We start from the raw sequence: 26,246 nt of genomic DNA on the forward strand, positions 1-26,246 counted from the left end.
ACATAATTGGGTGTATGAGAGGTGATCGGACTTTGAGCGCCTTTCAAACTGAAAGTGATTTTTGAAGAAAAAAAAGCTAAATGACGGTTTTTTTTTCTAAAAAAGACAGTTTATAGTATTGAACCATGCTAAAAATGTGTTAGTTATGTCTAAACATGATAAATAAATGTTACATTTGAATCGAAAGCTGCCTACTCTTGAATTATTCCATGAAAACTGAATTTTGCTATTTCGGCTAATTGGCCTCAAGTCATAATCACGTATTGGGGTGTGCAGAAAAAACGTACTTGATCTGGGAGTGTTACCCAGATTTTTTCCAAGGGTCTCAACATATAGAACAGGAAAATCAAAAGTTTGGCCGTAGAAGAGAGATGTACACAAGCAACCCCCCAGAGCCAGGCGTATACGGGTGCTGTGTGAAACGAATGGGAAAAACTCATGTTCATGGTGCGTAGTGACAAAAAATTTCGCACTGTGCAGCAACCAACAACAACAACAGGCATTTTAAGGCCATTTTCCCTGCAAGAGTGGGGGTTAGCCTTGTGGTCCTCATGACAATCCTCTCCATTTTGCCCTATTTTCTGCATCTCCTCTTGTTAACCCCCTTGCCCGCATTTCTTCTTCGACCATCTTTAGCCAAGTCTTTCTCGGTCTTCCCCGTCCTCTGCTTCCTTCTACATTCATTTCCATCACTCTTCTCAACCAGTCACTTTCATCCTTCCTCAACACATGACCAAACTATCTCAACCTGTTTCTCTTCACAGCATCCATCACAGGCTCTATTCCCATCATCTTTCACAATTCATCATTTGTCTTCCTCTCTCTCAACGATACTCCACACATCCACTGAACCATTCGCATTTCCACCCTTTCCAGCCTTCGTTGCTGCTCTACCTTCATTACCCATGTCTCGCTCCCATAAATGATAACACTTCTCACACATGCAGCATACACCTTTCCCTTCAGCTTCAACGACACTCCCCTCCTCGTCAGCACGCCGCTCAGTTCCCGAAACTTCTTCCATGCACATCTCACTCGAGCAACCGTTGTCGAGTGTGATCCACCTTCTCCATTCAGCACGTCTCCTAGGTAACAAAATATTTTCACACCTTCCAGCTTCTCGCCATCTCCAAGATCCAACTCAGCATTTCCTCCATCTGCAGCTCCCTCTGTGCACACCTTCCACTTGAATGTAGCTGCCACACTGGTTAATGACCCTCTCAAACCACTACATTTTTGATGAACCCACTCAGCGCACATTGTACATTGAATGGAGTTCACTCCGACACCCTTCCTGCACACAGCACATGGCCACTTCCCAGTTCTTTCCACCTCACCACATGCTTTACCACTTGCCATCACCTTCGTTTTTCCGATATTCACTGTGCAGCAACAGTCGGTCCGATTTTTAGAAATCAGTATCAAAACGTGCGCAAGTCTTGAATGGAAAAATACATGAAAGCTCAGCACGAGAAAAACAAATTCTGCGAAAATATGGTGAAAAAAGTGGTGGGGCAGTGGAATCCGTCCTGCATCCCCAGGTGATTAGGGTTAATATATACACAAGATGAATATTTTAGCCACATACAGCATTTATTATCACAGTTATAATAAAGCAAAGACATTCAGCGTGTGTCGGTTAATTGTGCGCTTAGATTACAATTAGCTATCAATCGTACGATCGAGATCAGAAAAGGGTCGGATTAAATTTTAGATTGGTATTTGGGGCAGTGCCAGGTGAGGGCGCTGCCTCCCGGTGTTGCCATCCTGGCTTTAAGAGAGAATTTGTTTTGATCGTTTTGAAACGCATTAAGATCATGATTAAGACCAATTGAAATTTGTGATAAAAGCCGAATTAAACTGTGAGCAGCGTGTCCCGTTTCTGTATAAAAAGGAAATTCGACGCAGGAGGAGGCCTTCATCTCATCATGCCTCCTCCGCACCAAAAGCTACCAGATTGAATAAATCCATTAAAACGACTTAATTTTATTGGGGGAATGAGGGGAGGAATGGGGACGAGAAAAGCTTGGCAGGATCAGGGATTCCAATTTTTAAATGGCGGGTGTTCTGGCCCGGCTAAATGTAGATCTTTGAGGAAGCAAGTGGAGAAAGGTGATTTATAGCTTTACAAGTGGGGCATGAGCATGCTTGCACACTGCAAACAACTACTTGGATGCGTCGTACATGCAGACATAGCAAGTAAAAGTTATATATATATGCACATATACATACAGTCACATGAAAAAGTAAGTCCACCCCATGTAAAGTTTTGACTTTTTCAACATATTTCACCATACAGCTATTTGATCTTCATTTAAACAATATTGATAGATAAAGGTGATATAACATAACAAATATCATGAAACATTTACATTTTGTAGTCCATTGTATAATTTAAATGAACATAAATGCAAATTTCGCATGTGGAAAAAGTAAGTACACCCCTACATTTATCACTACTTCAAATACCTAAAAGTAGGAACAGGTGCACCAGCTCAGGTGCAAATGATTAGAACATCGTCAGAGAGGATCTTGGAGGAACCTGTCTTATTTAAACCTCAGACATTTAGTTTGGTTTGCTCTTTGTTGTTGAAGTGTGCGGCGTCACCATGCCTAGATCAAAAGAGCTCTCTGAGGCCTTCAGAAAGAAGGTTATAGATGCCTACGAGTCTGGGAAGGGATTTAAAAAGATCTCCAAGCAATTTGAAATCAATCATTCGACTGTCCGGAAGATCATCTACAAGTGGAGAATATTCCAAACAACTGCCAACTTGTTCAGGCCAGGCCACCCCGGCAAGTTCAGCCCGAGAGCAGACCGCAAGATGCTGAAAGAAGTCTCTAAGAACCTCAAAATGTCATAATGGGACCTACAGGTAGCTGTTGCCACTGTTGATGTAAAAGTGCACGAGTCCACCATTAGAAAGAGGCTGCACAAATTTCATCGACATGGGAGGTGTGCCAGGAGGAAACCTTTGCTGTCCAGAAAGAACATCAGGGCAAGACTAAAGTTTGCCAATGAACACCTAGGCAAAGACCAGCACTTCTGGAACAATGTGCTCTGGACAGATGAGTCAAAGGTAGAGCTATTTGGCCACAGTACCAGAAGACATGTTTGGCGAAAACCAAAGACAGCATTTGACCACAAGAACCTGATACTAACTGTAAAGCATGCTGGTGGAAATATTATGGTTTGGGGCAGGTTTGCTGAATCAGTTACTGGGCAGCTCACCATCATATAATCCACTATGAATTCGTCATTGTACCAGAGGGTGCTTGAGGATAATGTGAGGCCATCTGTTGGAGGGTTGAAGCTCAACCGAAGGTGGACCTTGCAACATGACAATGACCCTAAACATACCAGTAAATCCACCTGGGAATGGCTGAAAAGAAAGAAATGGAGGGTTCTGGAATGGCCAAGGCAAAGCCCGGATCTAAATCCCATCGAGATGATGTGGGGGGATTTGAAACGAGCTGTGCATGCAAGAAACCCCTCAAACATCGCACAGCTGAAAGAATTCTGCATGGAGGAGTGGGCAAAAATTTCTCCCAGTCGATGTCAGAGACTGGTAGACAGTTATAAGAAATGCCTGCTTGAGGTTGTTTCTGCTAAAGGGGGCAATACCACCTATTAGAGCCAAGGGTGTACTTACTTTTTCCACATGCAAAATTTGCATTTATGTTTATTTAAATTATACAATGGACTACAAAATGTAAATGTTTCATGATATTGGTTATATTATATCACCTTTATCTATCAATATTGTTGAAATGAAGATCAAATAGCTGTATGTTGAAATATGTTGAAAAAGTCAAAACTTTACATGGGGTGTACTTACTTTTTCACGTGACTGTATGTCCTTCCTGAGTTGTGGTGACCCAAACTGGAAGCAATATTCCAGATGGGGCCATACTAAATTCCTATACTATATTAAAACTACTTATGTTGATTTGTAATTTATTCCCAAAAAATATAAAACCTAAAACTCCGTTTGCTTTACCTGAAGCTGCCTGGCATTGTCCCGTCTGCATATGCCCCTCTCCCACCCCCTGGATATATTACCATCCCCCAGATTCTTCTTCTGTGCGACATGCTCCAAAATTTCCCCTTGCATCATGTAATCTCTATTTTCGTTGTTCTCACCCATCCCCAACACCTTGCATATATTTAGGTTAAATTGCCCAATCTATGCAAGTATCAATACTTTCCTGAATCTGATCAATTTATCGACCTTACCTCCAAGCTTTGTGCCATCTGCAAATTTGGAAGCCCACTCTTCACCGCCTCATCTAAATGATTAATGTAAATTATGAATAATAATGGTCCCAGTACTGACCCCAAAGGTACCCCACTACTTACATCCACCCATCTAGACATCCACACAGCTAGACATCCTCCCAGCTAGACATCCTCCCAGCGAGACATCCTCCCAGCTAGACATCCTCCCAGATAGACATCCACCCATCTAGACGTCCTCCCAGCTAGACATCCACCCAGCTAGACATCCTCCAAGCGAGACATCCTCCCAGCTAGACATCCTCCCAGCTAGACATCCTCCCAGACAGACATCCTCCCAGATAGACATCCACCCAGATAGACATCCACCCAGCTAGACATCCACCCAGATAGACATCCACCCAGATAGACATCCACCCAGATAGACATCCACCCAGATAGACATCCACCCAGCTAGACATCCTCCCAGATAGACATCCACCCAGATAGACATCCACCCAGCTAGACATCCTCCCAGATAGACATCCACCCAGATAGACATCCACCCAGATAGACATCCACCCAGATAGACATCCACCCAGCTGGACATCCACACATCTAGACATCATCCCCGCTGGACGTCCACCCATCTGGACATCATCCCAGCTAGTATTAGACGGCAGACACTGAAGCACGTGGTTCACTGGTTGGCATCTGCGGTTGATTCGCCATCTGCTGCCCCCACGAAGTTATTCATGCTCGGTAGCCTCAAGCCTGGGAAGTTTGAGGTCAACTGAGGCTAACACCTCTTCTAAGATCTGAAACCCGCTGCCGCCACAATGTAGACAGTTATGAAGATGTCACTTTTATAGGCTGAGGGATTGACCTGCTCTGAAATGACTGGTAACCATGGTGACTATTTTAAAACAACAGAATCCGACGATAACATAAAACACAATAATTATAATGGGAAATGTATGAAAAGAAATGATTTGCGCTCATCATCAATGGGATAACGAACGTACTCGAAATTAAATACCATTTTAATGTCGATTATTCGAAGACAGCCACCGGAACCCTTAGTTGTGACGTCACCAATGGGCGTGACTGTTAGGGTGTGACGTCACAGAGCGACGGTTCATTTTCGCATTTGAAATTTTGCTTCAAGATGGCGAGGATGTGTATCTTTCACGTTGCTTTAATTTGCTGTGTCATACTGTACTTCAACGTCGGTTACCTGCTAGAACTTCAACAGGTGAACTTTAAGCAAGTGGGAAGATTGACGTGTACGTTTTAACCGGTTTAAAAGTGCGTTTCGAGAACCTCCCTGTGGATGGTGAAATGTGCAGGTGCTCTTTTCCACCTCATTGTGGCTGAGTTTTCCGAATGGACTTTGTCCTGTGTGTGTGTGTGTGTCCGATTTCACCACCAAATGGTCCAAATAATTTTTCCTGATCCAATACGTGCATCCATCTCTCTCATACAGAATCTTCGAGGATATTCCGTGATCTCCGAGAGGCTCGTAAACCTTATTCCCTTTCAGGTATGACGTCAAGCAACACTCCATCAACAAGTGACAATTTTTCTGTATCTTGCTATAATTCACCAAATGTCTGTCCGTCTGTGCGAAGGTACCGCAAAAACGGCTCAACCGATCGAAACTCTCTATTGTGTGGGTAATCCTGGGATCTCTAAAAGGTAAAATAGGCTATTTAGTTTTCCCAATTTCAGCTTTGGTCTCCAGTATTCTCAGATTTGGACTCTCTCATGTATGAAGCTGCAAATATTCACCGTTGTATCCCTACACCGTGAACGCATTGTATACCTACGCCCCAGCTTGGATGGTGCTGCAGTTAATCGGGCCTGTATCGGCAGAGTCAATGAACGTGTGCTACAATCGATCGTAGTTTGTCGAGATACCTTACAGACTCCAGCATAACATTCACGTTCGCATAACGTCCATTGTGACGATGTATGTGTTCACGGCAGTGTTTGACGTGACGGTGTGAATGTAATTTCGTAATGTTTTTCGTTTCGTAATCCTTTAATGAACGTTTAATGTTGAACGAACGTTAAATGTTTAATGAACGTTTCATGCCCTTCGATGTCCAGGGCCGCACGCGCCCTGCACTGGACGGGCCAGCGTGTACCTTGCCCTTCGCCGTCAGGCTCGGGTAAACCGCTGAGCCCCATCCGTGATGGGGACTGGGGCTTGAGACAGTGTCCTTCATTCAAAGTATAATAAACGCTGTCTCCATCGATCTTGCCAAGGCCGTCACAGCTGTAACGTTTCATCTCAACATGAGAGAATTCCACATCGCTATTTGGGCGGTGAATACGCCAACAGATCGCTGTCTCCATCGATCTTGCCAAGGCCGTAACACCTATCGGCTCAAAATCCTTTTAAACTGTTGATTTGGTACACGTATCGGGAGTACACTCGACATAGCGATTGTGAACACGATTATCGATCACGATTTGAAACACGATGGAATAATATTTACCGATATGAACAGTGATGTTGTGGCGGACACGATGGCTCGCTGGCGCGGTGACATCATTCCGCGCACCAAGAGGGTGTCGGCCACGCCCGAGGGGTAGGCGTGGCCTCGGGATATACACGGGGCTCGCAGCCCCGAGCAAGTCAGTGCTACAGTTTGAGCTTTACAATAAAGACTCTTTTGACCCCACGCGTTGTGGCTTACCTTCTTTGGCAAACAAGTTGCGTGCGTAGCACCACGCTACAATGTGTCTTTTATTGAAATTCTCAAGATACCTGTTTAGATTTTGATGATTTGCGTGTGATATGATTCAACGGATGTTTATATGAATCGTTTAAAATAAAAAAAACCCTTCAATTTCTGATATTTTGCCTTTTCATTTGGGCCTCACTATTGGAGCCCCTCCCATAGGGCGGGTACCATTGCTGGTTTACAAAAGTTCACAAGTGTTTTATAAAAGGAGGTAAAACTCAGAATGGAGATAAAGGGCATAACAGGTACCTTACAAACAGGTGGGGAAGTGGGAAAAGCAGGTGGGTCTGCTATTGTCGGGAGGAAGATGTGGAATAACTTTGTATCTCTTGAGTCGATATTTCTTCCACCACACACTTCTTTTACATGATAACATTGTGCAGACAGAACTTTTGAAGTGTTGTTCTCACACCTTGTGGTCTCCACACATCATTCGCCATTAACATAAACAATCTCGTCAAGTACATTCGTCCACCATGTTGTTCCTCTGAGTGAGCACATGTGCATCAGAAAGAGCTGATAGATGTTTTTTATCGACCTCTAAGCCTATATCGGATGTATTTCTGGGTGGTACTTTCCCCTCGACAGTGAAACACAATTCAGGAAATCTTCTTTGGCTGATACAAGATGTTTTGTTTTTCTCTGTTTGTCGTACAGAAGCCTCAAAGTCTTTCTGACCGTCTCTTGGAAAGTTTCTTCAAATATGTTCCCTTCTTCAAGGTGAGATATGGCATCGGTGGGGTGGGGGTTGGGGGGGGGGGCAGGCAGAATTGGGATCCCCATTCATGTACAAGTTGTGAATGTCTGAAGCTTCAGTGGACAGCAAAGAGATTACTTTCCTTGTGTAGCTTTTCTTGGTGACTTCACACAGCTTTCTTCGCTGTGAGAGCATGGCACTTGATTTATTTGATAATCCTAGCCACCTGGGGTAATTGATGAGGTGAGAGCGGATTGGTTATATCCTCTACTTGTAGGTGAGAGACGTGATTGGGTCTTGTTATTTATTTGTATGTTAACTGTAATTAGCAATGCATATGGTACATCAATGTTTGTTCTTCCAAAAACCTTCAATTTAGCAGTCCGTGGCCAAAATTTTACGCAGTCTCGTCCATTCAAATTTGCTGCTGACTGATGGCTGCGGTACCTAAATGCCTTCAATAAAGGGGGAATGTTGGGTCCTGTTATTAAATTGACAATGTAAATGCTCTTTGGATCTTGCACAAGAGAGGGTCATGAAGTGGGTGGAGAAAGGAGCTGAGGAGAGCGAATATGGCGGTGATTGAGTAAACCCTATTTATTGTTGCTTGTGGTCCGGATATGATTTAGGCCTACTACAAACCCAACACCGTCTGCTAGAATTTGTTGATGGACGTTAAAGATCCCACAGTGTCCTTGGCAAAGTGAACTTGAGCTATAGCTGGCACCATGGCCAAATTACACCAAATCCCGAACCAGCAGAGGGCATTGCAGCAGTGGCACAGTCTCGACCTCAGCCGATTATGCGACCACAGAGTCTTGTGCAGCATACAAAAGAAGAAGAAGAAGACTATGCATAGGACAGATGACGTTAGCAAAAGAGGCACCCAATAATGGAGTGTGCCAGCAAGTCCATATGAACTACCCAAAGTTGGCCATATATTAATTCACTGTATTTTAAAAGTCGCACATATTCATATAAGCACACATATATAATACTAGCAGGAGTATCCAGCATTGTGGGGGAGGGGGTGGGGGGGGGGGGGAAGGAGGCAAGAGAAGGAGGTGTGAGGACGGGAGTTTGGGAAGTGGAAGGGGGAGGGGAGAGGAAGGTGAGAAGAGAGGGAGGGGAAAGATATACTACATATACATCTTTTTTGGGGGGGGGAGTGGCTTTGACAGGCCCCTCCATTTTGGGGAAAGGTGAGGAGGGAGGGAGGAAATTTTTTCCCATGCAAAGAGTGTTTTAACCTCAGTGTTGCCCAGGTAAAAAAGCAAATTGTAATACCCTCTGCCACCATCACCAGGTGGTGCTACACGGTACACATTTACTTAGAAAATTTACGCCCCGTGGCCAATCGGCCGTAACACCTATCGGCTCAAAATCCTTTTAACTGTTGATTTAGTACACGTATCGGGAGTACATACGACATAGCGATTGTGAACACGATTATCGATCATTACGATCATCACGATCATGGTGTGTCGATCACGATTTGAAACACGATGGAATAATATTTACCGATATGAACAGTGATGTGTCTTTTATTGAAATTCCAAAGATACTGTTTAGATTTTGATGATTTGCGTGTGATATGATTCAACGGATGTTTATATGAATCGTTTAAAATTAAAAAAACCTTCAATTTCTGATATTTTGCCTTTTCATTTGGGCCTCACTATTGGAGCCCCTCCCATAGGGCGGGTACCATTGCTGATTTACAAAAGTTCACAAGTGTTTTATAAAAGGAGGTAAAACTCAGAATGGAGATAAAGGGCACAACAGGTACCTTACAAACAGGTGGGGAAGTGGGAAAGGCAGGTGGGTCTGCTATAGTCGGGAGGAAGATGTGGAATAACTTTGTATCTCTTGAGTCGATATTTCTTCCACCACACACTTCTGTTACCTGATAACATTGTGCAGACAGAACTTTTGAAGTGTTGTTCTCACACCTTGTGGTCTCCACACATCATTCGCCATTAACATAAACAATCTCGTCAAGTACAATCTTCCACCATGTTGTTCCTCTGAGTGAGCACATGTGCATCAGAAAGAGCTGATAGATGTTTTTTATCGACCTCTAAGCCTATATCGTATGTATTTCTGGGTGGTACTTTCCCCTCGACAGTGAAACACAATTCAGGAAATCTTCTTTGGCTGATACAAGATGTTTTGTTTATCTCTGTTTGTCGTACAGAAGCCTCAAAGTCTTTCTGACCATCTCTTGGAAAGTTTCTTCAAATATGTTCCCTTCTTCAAGGTGAGATATGGCATCGGTGGGGTGGGGGTTAGGGGGGGGGCGGGGGCGGGCAGAATTGGGATTCCCATTTATGTACAACTTGTGAATGTCTGAAGCTTCAGTGGACAGCAAAGAGATTACTTTCCTTGTGTAGCTTTTCTTGGTGACTTCACACAGCTTTCTTCGCTGTGAGAGCATGACACTTGATTTATTTGATAATCCTAGCCACCTGGGGTAATTGATGAGGTGAGAGCGGATTGGTTATATCCTCTACTTGTAGGTGAGAGACGTGATTGGGTCTTGTTATTTATTTGTATGTTAACTGTAATTAGCAATGCATATGGTAGATCAAAATATTTTGTTTGTGTCTGTCCTCCAGAAGCGTAAAAGTTTTTCCGATCATCTCTTGGAAATCTTCTTCAAATATGTTCCCTTCTTCAAGGTGAGATATGGCATCGGTGGGGTGGGGGTTGGGGGGCGGGCAGAATTGGGCTTCCCATTTATGTACAACTTGTGAATGTCTGAAGCTTCAGTGGACAGCAAAGAGATTACTTTCCTTGTGTAGCTTTTCTTGGTGACTTCACACAGCTTTCTTCGATGTGAGAGCATGGCACTTGATTTATTTGATAATCCTAGCCACCTGGGGTAATTCATGAGGTTAGAGCGGATTGGTTATATCCTCTACTTGTGGGTGAGAGACGTGATTGGGTCTTGTTATTTATTTGCATGTTAACTGCCATCATCTGCCATCATCTTTGCATGTTTCAAGGTCATCTGCCATCTGCTTGGAAATCAGCCAACATCACCACTTTGCACAAAAAAGGTGCAAAAACAGATCCCAGCAACTACAGACCAATCAGCCTTCTCCCAATTATCAGCAAAGTCAAGGAATCCATCATTGCTTCAGATATGAAATCTTTCCTCTTCTCCAATGGCTTGATCTCTGATCATCAATTTGGTTTCAGACCTGGTCACTCTACTCTGGACATGCTGCTTCTGCTTTCTCAACAATGGATGGAGGTCCTCAACGCCAAACAGGAAATTAGAGCTGTCTCCCTTGACATTTCACGTGCCTTCGATACGGTCTGGCACCCTGCTCTGCTCACCAAACTCTCCTCCTTTGGTATCCATGGAAATCTCCACGCATGGCTGGCGGACTTCCTCTCTGGTCGTAGTCAACGTGTGGCCCTGAATGGGTTTCTCTCATCTCCTCTTCCTGTTCAGGCTGGAGTTCCCCAAGGTAGTGTTCTGGGCCCTGTGCTTTTTCTGGTCTTCATCAATGATCTCTCTGACTCTCTTGAAAATCCTCTCTATCTCTTTGCTGACGACTCTACTCTCTGTCGCTCCATTCCTCATCCCTCAGATCGGCAGTCTGCAGCCTCCTCACTCTCTGCAGACCTGGACAAAATCACAGACTGGGCAAACAAATGGAACATGTCTTTCAATCCTGATAAATCTCACACTCTTACGATGTCTCTCCGAAAAGACCGACTGGAAAACCCTCCCATCCACTTTCTGAACAATCCTCTCCAAGAAGTTCTGTCACTCAAGCTTTTGGGTCTCACTATTTGCCATGATCTTTCCTGGGAAAACCACATTTCAAATCTGGCCTCCAAAGCCAGTCGCCGACTGGGCATCCTCCGTCGTGCGAAGTCCTTCCTTGGCACACCTGAGCTCCTCACCACATACAAGGCTTTCATCCGCAGCTCTATGGAATACTGCTCTCCCCTCTGGTCTGGTGCTCCTGCCTCACACCTAGCCCGTCTGCACGCTGTTGAAACCAAAGCGTTCAGAATCATTGGAATCTCCCGCGATGAAGCTAACTCCAAGGGCCTTTCACTCACTCACCGCAGGCAGGTTGGTGGTCTTTCCGTCTTCTACCGACTCCTCTTTGGCCTTGCCCCCCAGCCCTCTCTGGGCTCTGTCCCCCAAATATTCCGACAGGTCGCACAAGATCTGCCTGCAACCCTCTTATGGTTAAACTGCCAAAATCAAGACTTTCTGCTCACCTTCACTCCTTCATTCCTCTTTTCTCCCACCTCTGGAACAAACTCCCTCACTCTCTTCAATCCCACTGCACCCTCCAGGTCTTTAAAACAGCTGTTCACCTACATCTCTTATCCTCCCCCATCCAAAACCTTGATCTTTTCTACCCCCGCTAATTTCGGTCCCCTTGTGTTTTATACCTCTCCCCCCCACCCTCCCCCTCCCATGCCTCCTGCCCCCAAGCCCTCTCCCTCCCACACTTCTCTCTGCTCTCAAATGTTGTGGTTGTGTGCTTCCCCTTCTCTCCCCATCTTGTCCTCCGCTTCCTCTTTTTGTGTGTTTTGTTTGTCTGGTTGATTTGTTTGTGAAATAAATGTTAGCTCTTTCACGAGCCTCGATTCAGTACACAAAAAAAACAAAAAAAACAAAAAAAACTGTAATTAGCAATGCACATGGTACATCAAAATATTTTGTTTGTGTCTGTCCTCCAGAAGCGTAAAGGTTTTTCCGATCATCTCTTGGAAATCTTCAACCTTGTTCCTTTCTTGAAGGTAAGATGCCATGGATTACTCCAGTCACATGATATAAAATACTGGATGGGGATGAAAGTTAAAATTTATGTATACACAAAGAATTAAGTTAAGCACCCCCCCCGTTTTTTTACAACCTCGCACATTACAAGTTTGTTGTCGTCAAAACAGTGTAATATACCCATGATATTGCTATATTTTCTGGAGAAGTGATATTATGGTCACATAAAAACATAACAATCATGCCGTTTTCAATATTTTATTCTGAATAATTTAAGGTGAAATTTTTTGGGAATTTTAGGCATATTTTCACCTCAATTTAAGTATGGAGCTATAGGTCCATCACGGACAGTGTGGATGACGTTTATGTTTTCTAACGTACAGTCATTGTTCTGAGAAGACCTCTAGCGATCTTTGCGTCAATAACGTGTGTAGGACCCACGTGATCGGATCACTGACTCAACCAATCACTTTTTTTCACTTTGATCACTCAATTTCATCAATGGATAATTGCTAATGTCATACCAATCATTATTTGATCTCACATACCTTAGAATATATGCCAATGTATACATATACACAAAGAATATATATTAGGGGGTGCTTACCTTAATTCGTTGTGTAGGGGTGCTTAACTTAATTCTTTGTGTATATAACATGAAACAGGTAAACCGGTTCAGTTGCAGTTTGTGATAAAACACAGAACCACCCCTTGCATAATACAGTACCAGCTGCTACAGCGCTAACTGCAGCAACAATCAGCCGATCTGCCTTCAGATAGCTTTTGTTGGCAAATTGGCAGCCCACCGCTTGGGGAAATGTATCAATCCAGGGACATATTTCTGGCTCCCTGTCTGTGATCAGCGTGGAATGGATTCCCCTTGGGCTGAGGAGATAGGCTGGTGGACAGCTCCGTGGTGTGTGTGCGTGTGTGCATCTGTGTGCGCTTGTTGTGAGAGAGTACAAATTTGACTTGAAGACTCAAACTCGAAGAAGATGGTGAGTGAAACCTTCATCCTTTATGACCATATTGCTCTTTCTATTCCAATGCAGCCCCGAAAAGCACACTGGGCGTCAAAACTCTGCCAGGGTAAGTCACCGTCATGTTCATTTTCATTTCCTTGTTCTATTTGTCATACATGATGAGATTGCAGATGAAATCGAACTTACAACACACATTGAACAGAACATCACACATGTATGTTTATTCACTTCAGGTAAATTACCTTTACTCGTTTTGATCATTTGTAACTTTATCTCCTATTATGTGAAGCACAATGGAACCAAGAAACCATTTTCTCCTGGTTAATCTGCTGGTGATCTCATCTGAACCCCGAGCTCATGTTGCTGAGGAAGATAGGTTCCTTAGCAACATGTGTTCTAGACCCTCATGCGACTAAACCGTTCATTGTCTACCAATGTCTTTGTAATTCACATTCAAGTACACAGATGGTTACATCAATATCCTCATCCCCTATTTGATGTATGTATGATTTCTCCATTATCTTGGAATCTATGCAAGTTAGAATAACCCTTTTTATACTCGCTTTGCTCTTGTTTACAGCACTAACATCGTCCTGGAACGAGTACTTCAACTGTGCCGCCATTCAACACCGGCAGATAGAATTGATGATGAATTGCCAAATCTTCATCACAATTGTTGTGTGCCTGAGCCTCATTATTCAGGTATGCAAGTGATATAAGCTCATAGAATATGGTGAACAATCCCATTGGTGGCTCATTCCAACGTTTATTTCTCGTGAAAAAAGTCCAAGTGATAAAATTCCCTATCAGTTCCAAATGGAATTCCACTTCTTATTACCTCCACCACCAAAGGTGGATAGAGTTTATGTTTCACCCCTGTCTGTCTGTCTGTTTATTTGTCTTTCTGTCTGTCTGTCTGTCCGTTTGTGAACAAGATATCTCAATAAGTTGTGGACGGATTCGTCCGACATTTTGCAAAGATGTAGAGTATGTGACATTGTGACACGGACGAAATGATTAGATTTTGGTGAAGATCCGGATTCGGATCCGGCTACTAGAATTTTTAAAGTGATTTTTCACTGTTGGTAGATCGGGCCAAAAACGATACATAGCAGGATATCTCAAAACGTTGTGGACGGATTCGTCCGACATTTTGCAAAGATGTAGAGTATGTGACATTGTGACAAGGACGAAATGATTAGATTTTGGTGAAGATCCGGATTCGGATCCGGCTACTAGAATTTTTAAAGTGATTTTTCACTGTTGGTAGATCGGGCCAAAAACGATACATAGCAGGATATCTCAAAACGTTGTGGACGGATTCGTACGACATTTGGCAGAGATGTAGAGTACGTGACAAGGACGAAATGATTAGATTTTGGTGAAGATCCGGATTCGGATCCGGCTACGAGAACTTTTAAAGTGATTTTTCACTATTGGTAGATCGGGCCAAAAACGATACATAGCAGGATATCTCAAAAAGTTGTGGACGGATTTGGACGAAACTTGGTGGACCGGGTGTGTGTGTGACAAGGAAGACTCGATTAAAGTTTGGTGAAGATACGGATCCGGATCCAGCTAGTCGAATTTTTAAAGTGATTTTTCACTATTGGGAGATATGGTTAAAAACGATACGTGGCAGAATATCTCAAAGAGTTGTGGACGGATTTGGACGAAACGTGGTGGACCGGTTGGGTGTCTGACAAGGATGATTTGATTCGATTTTGGTGAAGATTTGAACATGGATTCGGATATGAGATTTATTGAAATTCTTTCAGTGATTCTTCACCATTGGGAGAAAGCGTCAAAAACGATACATAGCAGGATATTTCAAAGTTATGAATGGATTTGGACGAAACTTGGTGGACAGGGTGTGTGTGTGACAAGGAAGAATCGATTGAAGTTTGGTGAAGATCCGGATCCGGATCCAGCTTGTAGAATTTTTAAGTGATTCTTCACCATTGAAATATGGTCAAAAACGAGGGGTAGATCAGGGAATGAAAGACTGGACCTGTGGTGGTTCCTGTGATTGATTTTGATTAAATGTGATTCTGTATTGAGATTTTCTGGTCTACTCTGAGATACAAATCGTAAACTGTTCACCAGGCGGAGGTATGCTCTCCACTGAGTGCCGTTCCAGATGAACAAGTGACGCTCAACAGCAGGAGGTCATATACACAAGGACCCATCGATTATTCGTAGAGGAGTAGACCATGGGGTTTGTGATTATGCTCAGTGAATCTTGAGAAATGTCAGGTTAATTAGGTTTACTCTCCATGAAATGACACGTTTTGACAAGTCACATGGTTTGGCCGCAATAAATAATTCAAAGAATATCCTAAAAAGCTTCTAACTCTTGAACCACTGTTCACACTTGTGAACTTGTTAACGCACAGGTTGTAAACCTGGTGCGTTATAGCGTTTGCCTGGGAATTTCTGTCTCTCCAAAAGTGAAGCTCCAACAGTGTAGACGTTTCTGTCGCTCAGATGTGTAGACAGTTTCTGTCGCTCAGATGTGTAAACATGACGTCATCAAATCTATATTTAGGCTAACCATGGGCTACCCCTTTGGCTGGTACGCGGCCGCTCGCTAGTACATAATATAGGATATATTTGTTATATGTTATGTTATAGGATATATAGGATATATGTTATATGATATAGGATATATATAGGATAGGTTATAGGATATATATGTTATAGGATAGGAATATAGGACCCAAATGACCCAGAGGACCCAAATGACCCAGAGGACCCAAATGACCCAGAGGACCCAAATGACCCAAATGACCCAAATGACCCAGAGGACCCAAATGACCCAGAGGACCCAAATGACCCAGAGGACCCAAATGACCCAGAGGACCCAAATGACCCAGAGGACCCAAATGACCCAGAGGACCCAAATGACCCAGAGGACCCAAATGACCCAGAGGACCCAAATGACCCAAATGACCCAGAGGACCCAAATGACCCAGAGGACCCAAATGACCCAGAGGACCCAAATGACCCAGAGGACCCAAATGACCCAGAGGACCCAAATGACCCAAATGACCCAGAGGACCCAAATGACCCAGAGGACCCAAATGACCCAGAGGACCCAGAGGACCCAAATGACCCAGAGGACCCAAATGACCCAGAGGACCCAGAGGACCCAAATGACCCAGAGGACCCAAATGACCCAGAATTTCTGTCTCTCCAAAAGTGAAGCTCCAACAGTGTAGACGTTTCTGTCGCTCAGATGTGTAAACATGACGTCATCAAATCTATATTTAGGCTAACCATGGGCTACCCCTTTGGCTGGTACGCGGCCGCTCGCTAGTACATAATATAGGATATATTTGTTATATGTTATGTTATAGGATATATAGGATATATGTTATATGATATAGGATATATATAGGATAGGTTATAGGATATATATGTTATAGGATAGGAATATAGGACCCAAATGACCCAGAGGACCCAAATGACCCAGAGGACCCAAATGACCCAGAGGACCCAAATGACCCAAATGACCCAAATGACCCAGAGGACCCAAATGACCCAGAGGACCCAAATGACCCAGAGGACCCAAATGACCCAGAGGACCCAAATGACCCAAATGACCCAGAGGACCCAAATGACCCAGAGGACCCAAATGACCCAGAGGACCCAAATGACCCAGAGGACCCAAATGACCCAGAGGACCCAAATGACCCAGAGGACCCAAATGACCCAGAGGACCCAAATGACCCAGAGGACCCAGAGGACCCAAATGACCCAGAGGACCCAAATGACCCAGAGGACCCAAATGACCCAGAATTTCTGTCTCTCCAAAAGTGAAGCTCCAACAGTGTAGACGTTTCTGTCGCTCAGATGTGTAGACAGTTTCTGTCGCTCAGATGTGTAAACATGACGTCATCAAATCTATATTTAGGCTAACCATGGGCTACCCCTTTGGCTGGTACGCGGCCGCTCGCTAGTACATAATATAGGATATATTTGTTATATGTTATGTTATAGGATATATAGGATATATGTTATATGATATAGGATATATATAGGATAGGTTATAGGATATATATGTTATAGGATAGGAATTTTGTACATTTAATAAATTTTTAAGATTACAAAACTATTTGTTTTGTATTTATGGATGTTTAAATCAAAAGAAAAGTACATAATGTGAATACTAGTAGCAATTTTACAAAAACCATGGCATAATTTCAAATCTTGACCCGAGATGATAATTATGCTACATCATAATTTCCATGTGCCAACCTGGGCGGAATCCAAGTGGATTCACTTGTTGCTTCTTGTTGTTGTTGTTGTTGGTGTTGTTGTTGTTGTTGTTGTGTTGTTGCTTGTGAACTTGTGTTGCCCTTGTGTTGGGGTAACTTGATCGACTTTTTTTTGTGTGTGTGTGCGTGGTGGGGGGGGGGGTGCGTGTGGGGGCGTTGGGGGGGTGTCATAGCTCTTTTATGAACGTCATGCGTATTGTTGGACTCGATGGAATTTGTAATTTTTTTTAATTTCATTGCGAATGACCATTTATCACCAAGCAAAGCAAAGATTTTGTTTTATATGCGTCCATTTTTGTTCCACAGAGAAACCGACAGCACGTCATTGTTGTGAATGCTTTGTGGTTGGTCTTCAATTACCCGAAGGTAATCCTTTGTTATTTACATCACAATTACGGTTCTATAAAATGTCAAACAATGCCGTGGCCACCAGCCCTTCGTCAGACAGTATGTGGGGAAGTCTGGAGACATGGTTTTACCGAATGAACCTTTTCTTTAGCAGTTGGATTTTGATTAGATTTTGATCAAAATCTGATTCGTCGAACAAAAAAAGTCAGACAACTTGATTAGATTTTGACATCAAAGGTCAAAGATCATGTCGGGTAAAAATGTCATAGTTTAGAAGAGCTGAAGGAATTAAAATATAACTTGTTACAGTATGTATAATGATGTAATAATGTGTTTGGGGGCAAATCAATCGACATTGAAAGCGTGCCATTTTAGTTGTCCTCTTGGCAATTTGGTCTACATTTTTTTCAGTAACCATATGCATTGGGTTCCATCTTCGTGTCAAATTGAATTTCCATTGCAGACGGCACTGGTCGTTGTTTTAATTGTATTTTGTGTTTTTTATTTCTTTAGATGCCTAAAACAAAGGAGTCCAGGAGAGGACAAAACCTTCAAAAGGTTCACATCGCTGGGGTGGATACCACGTCCAATGGGAGAGATGTCCCATCTATCGGTGCTTCACTGTCAGGTGAAAAGCCTGCCGAAAGGTGTGTCAAAACGGCACAAAACCTTCGGAAGGTTCACATCGCTGGGGTGGATACCACGTCCAATGGGAGAGATGTCCCATCTATCGGTGCTTCACTGTCAGGTGAAAAGCCTGCCGAAAGGTGTGTCAAAACGGCAGAAAACCTTCAAAAGGTTCACATCGCTGGGGTGGATACCACGTCCAATGGGAGAGATGTCCCACGAAGCGGTGCTTCACTGTCAGGTGAAAAGCCTGCCGAAAGGTGTGTCAAAACGGCACAAAACCTTCAAAAGGTTCACATCGCTGGGGTGGATACCACGTCCAATGGGAGAGATGTCCCACGAAGCGGTGCTTCACTGTCAGGTGAAAAGCCTGCCGAAAGGTGTGTCAAAACGGCACAAAACCTTCGGAAGGTTCACTTCGCTGGGGTGGATACCACGTCCAATGGGAGAGATGTCCCATCAAGCGGTGCTTCACTGTCAGGTGAAAAGCCTGCCGAAACGTGTGTCAAAAGAACATCACAAAGATCCACTGAAACCGTTTTGACACCTCACAGAGTCAATGAAATGGCTCACAAAATGTTATGTCAACTGGTTGGTATTAAAAAAGGTCGGCAAGTTCAAAATGAAGAGCCTCCAAAAAAATTGGTTTTGCCAACATCAGGTGAATGCATTCGAGGTACTTTCCACCAAGCCCATGCTAAATTTTTACCAAATAGCGGTTCACAGTGTGTTGCCAACAGCTGTGTTTCTATGTTGTTTTGCAAAATTCAAAATGCTTCCTCTTGGGAAACGAATGATCTCGACTTTGTTCTTGATGCTGGTAATGAATTGTATACATTGGTGCAAAGCTCTTTGGTAAGAGATATTTCTTGTTCGAAAAGAAACTACGAAAGGTTTCTTCTTCTGACTGATTTGCCACGTACTGTACAATTATTAGGCAGAAAGTGTTTCCTAACTTTTGGAGACTCTTTCACGGGATTTTTATCCAACCATGCCAACATTGACTTTGACTGTCCTCTGTTTATGTCTTTGTACGATGCTTTGACAAAAGCTCTGAACGAGTTCAATTCCTGTTTCATAACTTTTGCGAGTTCAACTTTTGCAGTTGTGAAGCAAAACATGTTTTATGTTTTTGACCCTCATTCAAGAGGGAGGCATGGAACTCGAGTTCCCGATGGAACATCTGTCCTAATCAAGTATACAAGTCTATCAGAGGTCCACGAGCACTGTCAAAAGCTAGCAGCATCCATGAGTGTGAGCTGTGAAAATTGTCAGTTTGAAGTGACTGGCATGGATGTCGATGTTCGGAATGAGCAGAGTGGAGCTCAGCAAACAACAGTTCCTCACTCTCACATAAGTGACAGAGATGTTGTTCTCCATGCCAAGCACACGAAGTATCCCTGACATCCACTCGGTCGAGACACCTGAAAAAATGCCATATTCAGGCCAAAAGATTCTCATCGTCTTTGCGAGAGTGAAGAGATTAGTCGCCATTTCCGAATTTCTTCAATAAGCACAGATGGATCTCTTGTGCCAAGTGTGTCACATGAATGAAAAAGTACCTCTCGACCGTTGGTCCGATTGACAGGAAATTTTCAAATGGACCATCTTGTGAACCCCCCATAAATAAAGCAGGAGCAGTAATGACCCCTTCCGATACTGCTTGCACAAAAAGCCCCTCGAATGCACCATCTTGTGTACCCATAAATATCTGCTATATTCAGCAATGGAATGTCAGTGGAAGTAGTGCCTCGTGAGAAGAGAGGATGGAGACCTTCACGAGGAACAAGAGGGGTATGGAGCCACTTGCACAGTCACCTGAAGAAGAGTGGCATTGAGTCAAGGATGGGCCAAAGCAAATTATCTGAAGCCACTCGGCTGCACCATCTCCATCACATCACTCACCAACCATCCTTTCCACCACCTCATCTGAAATCATCCTTCCGGTTGAAACGTAAGTTGCCAAGATTCTTACCTTGCATTACAAATTATTCCAAACTTTGTTTAAACTACATTGATCAAGCACCAGATAAACCTTCCAATTGCTGAAAGGCCGGCTTGAGTGGTCAGTGTCCTGTGTGCAAGGTCAGTGTGTACACTTGCATTAAAAAAAAATTTTGTATACAAAGTTGAACTGTATTAACTTCATCACTGCACAAACACATTTAAACTTCAACCTCATCTCTGACCTTTTTCACCTTCCCTTTAGCTGCTGCCACCTTTTGAACATCCAAGACCCAGCGAATGCGATTTACCTTTGAGACCAACAAAAAAGAGTTCTCCCCTTGATGACCCAGCATACAAGTTCTACTTTGATGACCCACCAAATGAGTTGTACCTTGGAGAACTACAAAATTCGGGAAAATCAGGAAAATAGTTCTGCCTAGATGGCTCACAGTGTGAGACCTACCTAAGGAGACTCGGAGGGTGGTGGGGGGAAGAGTTCTGCCCAGATGGCTCACAGTGTGAGACCTACCTAAGGAGACTCGGGCATGGGGGTGGGAAGAGTTCTGCCTAGATGGCTCACAGTGTGGGACCTACCTAAGGAGACTCGGAGGGTGGTGGGGGGAAGAGTTCTGCCTGGATGGCTCACAGTGTGGGACCTACCTCAGGAGACTCGGTGAATTTGGGGAAATCAGGAAGAGTTTTCCATTGGAGACTCAAAAGGTGGGTTCTGTTTTGGAGACTTGGAAGGTGAGTTCCATTTTGGATAGATGAAAAGTGGGTTCTCCCAAGAAGACTCTGGGTTCTAAACATATCAGTCATTCTTCGTTGGTTGGTGCTTGACGAGAGTTAATTTAAATTGGTTCAAAAATAATGAAATGATGTTTTACTTAATATGACATTAGTAAGTAATGCATTCATTTGTTATTTTTCAGCAATATCAAGACAGTGCTGGGAAGACCTGGGATTTCTTGAGACATTTACGATACATCTACGTCCCTCTTTCTACTTCTTCAAACTGAAAGAACTGAAAATTCACTCACGAGTCAGAACTGGAAGAGAAGGAAAAAAACTTTTTTGAGTTGAAATGCTCTATTGGATTATTATCTACAATTCACCCCTTATTATCTGTTATTGAACTGTTGAAATAAAACAATTTGAGCTAATTAAAACAAAAATTAGTGTAAAATGATTTATGATCTTGGGATTCGGGTTTGATTTGGGGTGTGAGGGTGTGATTTGGGGTTTGAGTGTTGGATTTGGGGTGTGAATGTTGGGTTTGGGTTTGGATTTGAATGTGAGGTAGTAACCAAAATCTAATCAGCTTGTTCTTGTCACATAACCAACTCATCCACCTAGTTTGGTAAGAACTCGTCCACAACTTTTTGAAATATCGTGCTACACTGTATATCATTTTAGGCCACATCTTTCAATGGTGAAGAATCACTTTAAAAAATTCTCGGATTCGGATCTTCACCAGAATCGAATCAATTCGTCCATGACATACCCAATCTGTCCACCTAGTTTTGTCCTAATCAGTCCACAACTTTTTGAGATATCCTGTTATATCGGTTTTGGCCCTATCTCTCAATGGTGAAGAATCATCTATCTATAATTCCACTAATCTCTGTGTGTATGTTTGTATGTATGTTTGTATGTATGTTTGTCTGTGACCGCTGTTTCTCGACAACTACCGGTCCGATATACTTGAAACTTGCCAGGTATATTGCTGGGGACCCGAGGATGTGCCTTTTCAAGGTTTTAAATTAATCGCAGAAGTAGTTACCGAGCTATGTCCAAAAAACGATTCAACCAATCAGAGAGCAGCGAGCTATCGCGTGTGCCGAACGTGGCGAACACACTCTGCCTCGGACGGCACATTTGAGAGCGTATTCATTTATTTCACGTTGGCAAACTATGTTGCCGCTATGTTGGCGTTAAACTATGTTTTAAAACTAATTAAAACCATTTCATGTAAATAGAGGGGGGGGGGGGGATTGTCACTGTACTCGCAAGCCGTTCGCCGTTCGCTTTGGCGTTGCGAATGGACCAAAACATTTCATGGACCAAACCATTTCATGTAAAGCGTTCGCCGTTCGCTTTGGCGTTGCGAATGGACCAAAACATTTCATGGACCAAACCATTTCATGTAAATAGAGGGGGGGGGATATAATTTTAGATATATATATAGTACGGGCATGCCCTAGTCTATCTATAATTCCAGTAATCTCTGTATGTCTGTGACCGCTGTTTCTCGACAACCACGGGTCCGATATACTTTAAACTTGCCAGGTATATTGCTGGGGACCCGAGGATGTGCCTTTTCAAGGTTTCATATTAATCGGACAAGTAGTTAGCGAGCTATGTCCAAAAAACGATTCAACCAATCAGAGAGCAGCGAGCTATCAAGTGTGCCGAACATGGCGAACAGACTCTGCCTCGGACGGCACATTTGAGAGCGTATTCATTTATTTCACGTTGGCAAACTATGTTGGCGTTAAACTATGTTTGAAAACTAATTAAAACTACTTTGCGATTCTTTCGCTTTCCTGCGCGTTTGTGCACGCTATGGCGATTTCTTTACCAAACTCCGCAAGCCGTTCGCTTTGGACCAAACCATTTCATGTAAATAGAGGGGGGGGATTGTCACCGTACTCGCAAGCCGTTCGCTTTGGACCAAACCATTTCATGTAAATAGAGGGGGGGGATTGTCACCGTACTCGCAAGCCGTTCGCTTTGGACCAAACCATTTCATGTAAATAGAGGGGGGGGATATAATTTTAGATATATATATAGTACGGGCATGCCCTAGTTGAAAATAATTCAAATATCCGGATACAGATTCTCATCAAAATTTCATCATTTTGGTGTTGTCACTCACCCAACCTCTCCACCAAATTTCGCCTGAATCAGTCCACAACCTTTTGAGATATCCTGTTCACAAACAAACAGACAAAAAGACGGGGGTGAAAAAATAACCTCCTCCCACCTTCAGTGGCAGAGGTAATAAAGATAGGGGCAATATGCTCACCAGGTAGAATAAACAGTATACTACACTGACTGAAAGTATTTTAAACCAATTTGAATGGTTGCTAGAAGACAGGGCAGCATGTAGAATAATACCAACATAATCATAAAACTTTAAACAAACAAACAAATAAAATACCTATTTTGGGGGGCAACACCTACCCTGAAGTTCCATCCCCCCAAACCCCCCCCCCCCCCCACCTGTATATCTCCTCAGACCCCAATTTTTCTAATGCCTTGAACAAACATTGGTACATCACGGGTGATGAAGGTCGTGGTGAAGTTTCATTGAAATTGTGCGTGTCGTTTCAGAGAAGAAAGCAAATATCTATTTTGGGGGTCAAATCTGGACCCACTTTGACCCCCCATAGACCCCCTTAAACTTCGATTTTCTTCGTGCCGTGAACAAACTTCAGTACATAAAGGGTGATGAAGGTTGTGGTCAGGTTTCATCGAAATATTGTGTGTAGCTTCAAAGAAAATAGCAAATTCCTATTTGGGGGGGTGGGGGGGGGGCAACCCTGGATTCACTTTAACCCCCAGTAGACCCCCTTAGACCCCGATTTTTTTTAAATGCCGTGAACAAGCTTTAGTCACAACATAACAAGTATCATTTGTGCCAAATTTGGTCGCAATCCCCTCAGCGGTTTCGGAGAAGAAGTTTCAAGTTCTTACGGACGGACAAATGGACGGACGACGCGCCATCGCATAAGCTCCCCTGAACTTCGTTCGAGGTGTGCCAAAAATAGGACCACTGGACCTGTACCCTGATCCTAATGTTGTAACCCAAATGTGATAGCATTCTGATTGCCTGATGGGTCATAGGCTATGAGCCAAGGGGGTTGGTCGGTACCATACAGATGGAGTAAGGCTCATTGTGATTTTTAGCAAGATATATGTCCCTAGATATGAAAAAAAAGTGATAACAGTGTATAACTCTCGGCCATCTCTGTGTTATCACCCGAAATATTATTATACGCCTGCTTCGCTTCGCCAAAAAATGTGATATTTGCTAAAATTGGAATAAATATGTTTTTAAGGACCACAGAGTGCCAATAATTTGCATACTGGATGCCAACTAATATAGTAATAGAAATATAGAACATTTGTGGGGGTTATTTATCAAAATATTGATATAATGACAAAAAATATGTTAAATTTAGTGAAAAAGTGGTCGAAATCGCTTCGAGTTCAGAATTCACATTGTACATTTTTGTCAATATTTCAAAAATGAAAACTCCCAGAGTAACATTTGACCCCTCAAAATCTTCGCAAGGAACCACTGCATTGGAATATATCATTACTTTGTAATATGGTGGTTGTTTGGGGCACATATTTTGGCAAAGTTCAAAATATGTTCAACCATACCCCCTAATTTTGATATTTTGGAACGAAACATAGCTTTTGAACATTTTAGGTTTATTCGTCTACTACTTTTGGTATCTCAGTGTAATTTTTGGTATTAGCTAGTATCCTAAAGTAGGTTTGTAACATCAGCTACATTATATTTCACAATGCATGCAAACTTGCTCCACACTCTAGGTTTATCATGATCTCTCGAACAAATACGATCTCGATCTCGATCTCGGCACTCTGTGGTCCTTAAAAACATATTTATTCCAATTTTAGCAAATATCACATTTTTTGGCGAAGCGAAGCAGGCGTATAATAATATTTCGCGTGATAACACAGAGATGGCCGAGAGTTATACACTGCTATCACTTTTTTTTCATATCTAGGGACATATATCTTGCTAAAAATCACAATGAGCCTTACTCCATCTGTATGGTACCGACCGGTCAATTTGGGGGGTCTGGCTCATAGCCTATCAGGAGAAGAAGATTTTTGAAGGAATTTACGTGATTTTCCCCAAAATTGACCAAGGCGGCATTTGTTTGACGCACTTCCGGTCATGTGATCGGCATAAAAAAAAAAAAAAAAAATTTATCGGCATGATCATGTGATCGGCATGACCTCCTCAATTTAACATCCCTACCCTGGAATAATATTGTAACACAAATTTGGGAGCATTATGACTGGTGAGTCTGGAGAAGACGATTTTTAAAGGAATTTATTAAGACCGCCATTTCGACCTACTTAAAGTCATGTGACCGGAACAAGCTTTGCAAATCCCCGTTAGCAGTCAGGAGCAGAACCTTGCTGCCGAATTTCAGCTGGATCAGCCCAGGAGTTTGGCTGGAGAAGTCAAAATAGGGGACAGACAGACAGATCTGATCTGGAATTCAAATTTGGGATAAGCTAAAAATACACTGGTTTGTCCATCCGTTTGTGTAATATGCCTTCTACCCATTAAATACATCATTCGGCTGCCATGTTGGTCTTGTGTGCAGCCAAAGACTTATTCAGAGTTGTCATATTCACAATTGCCATGCCCTCCCTACAAGTTTTCACTTCAGTGTAAAACGACCAATGGAATTTCTTCTACCGACTCCTCTCCAGCCTTGCACCCGCTGCTCTGTCTATGCTCTGTCTTCCAAATATTCCTGCAAGATGCACAAGGTCTGCCAGTAACCTTTTCTGGTGAAACTCCCAAAATCAAGACCGTCTGCTCACCGTCACTCTTTCATTCCTCTTTTTTCCCCGCCTCTGAAACAAGC

The 26,246-nt window shown here is 43.1% G+C and overlaps 2 protein-coding genes across 4 annotated transcripts in view; one reads left to right on the forward strand and one right to left on the reverse strand.

Annotated features, from left to right (window-relative positions):
• LOC137435754 (uncharacterized) overlaps positions 1–20,061 on the forward strand; it is a 32,329-nt gene extending 12,268 nt beyond the window's left edge. The window contains exons 2-11 of the mRNA XM_078785052.1: positions 5,700–5,756; positions 7,624–7,686; positions 9,861–9,923; positions 10,282–10,344; positions 12,380–12,439; positions 13,472–13,508; positions 13,983–14,104; positions 17,989–18,048; positions 18,544–19,138; positions 19,763–20,061. Coding sequence (XP_078641178.1) covers positions 14,048–14,104; positions 17,989–18,048; positions 18,544–19,138; positions 19,763–20,061 — 1,011 coding nt within the window. The 5' untranslated portion in view covers positions 5,700–5,756; positions 7,624–7,686; positions 9,861–9,923; ... (2 more) ...; positions 13,472–13,508; positions 13,983–14,047. The remainder of the gene's footprint in view (positions 1–5,699; positions 5,757–7,623; positions 7,687–9,860; positions 9,924–10,281; positions 10,345–12,379; positions 12,440–13,471; positions 13,509–13,982; positions 14,105–17,988; positions 18,049–18,543; positions 19,139–19,762) is intronic.
• Positions 1–26,246, reverse strand: part of LOC137435343 (heparan-sulfate 6-O-sulfotransferase 1-B) — a 162,094-nt gene that overhangs the window by 5,568 nt on the left and 130,280 nt on the right. For 2 of the 3 annotated variants that reach the window (XM_078784423.1, XM_078784422.1), the window contains exon 3: positions 23,483–23,535. The exons of the other annotated variant lie outside the window; for it this stretch is intronic. In XM_078784423.1, the coding sequence (XP_078640549.1) occupies positions 23,483–23,535 (53 nt within the window). The remainder of the gene's footprint in view (positions 1–23,482; positions 23,536–26,246) is intronic. 3 annotated transcript variants of the gene reach the window in all.

Source organism: Myxine glutinosa, chromosome 9, assembly GCF_964187855.1.
Source record: "Myxine glutinosa chromosome 9, kmMyxGlut1.1, whole genome shotgun sequence".
NCBI lineage: Eukaryota > Metazoa > Chordata > Myxini > Myxiniformes > Myxinidae > Myxine > Myxine glutinosa.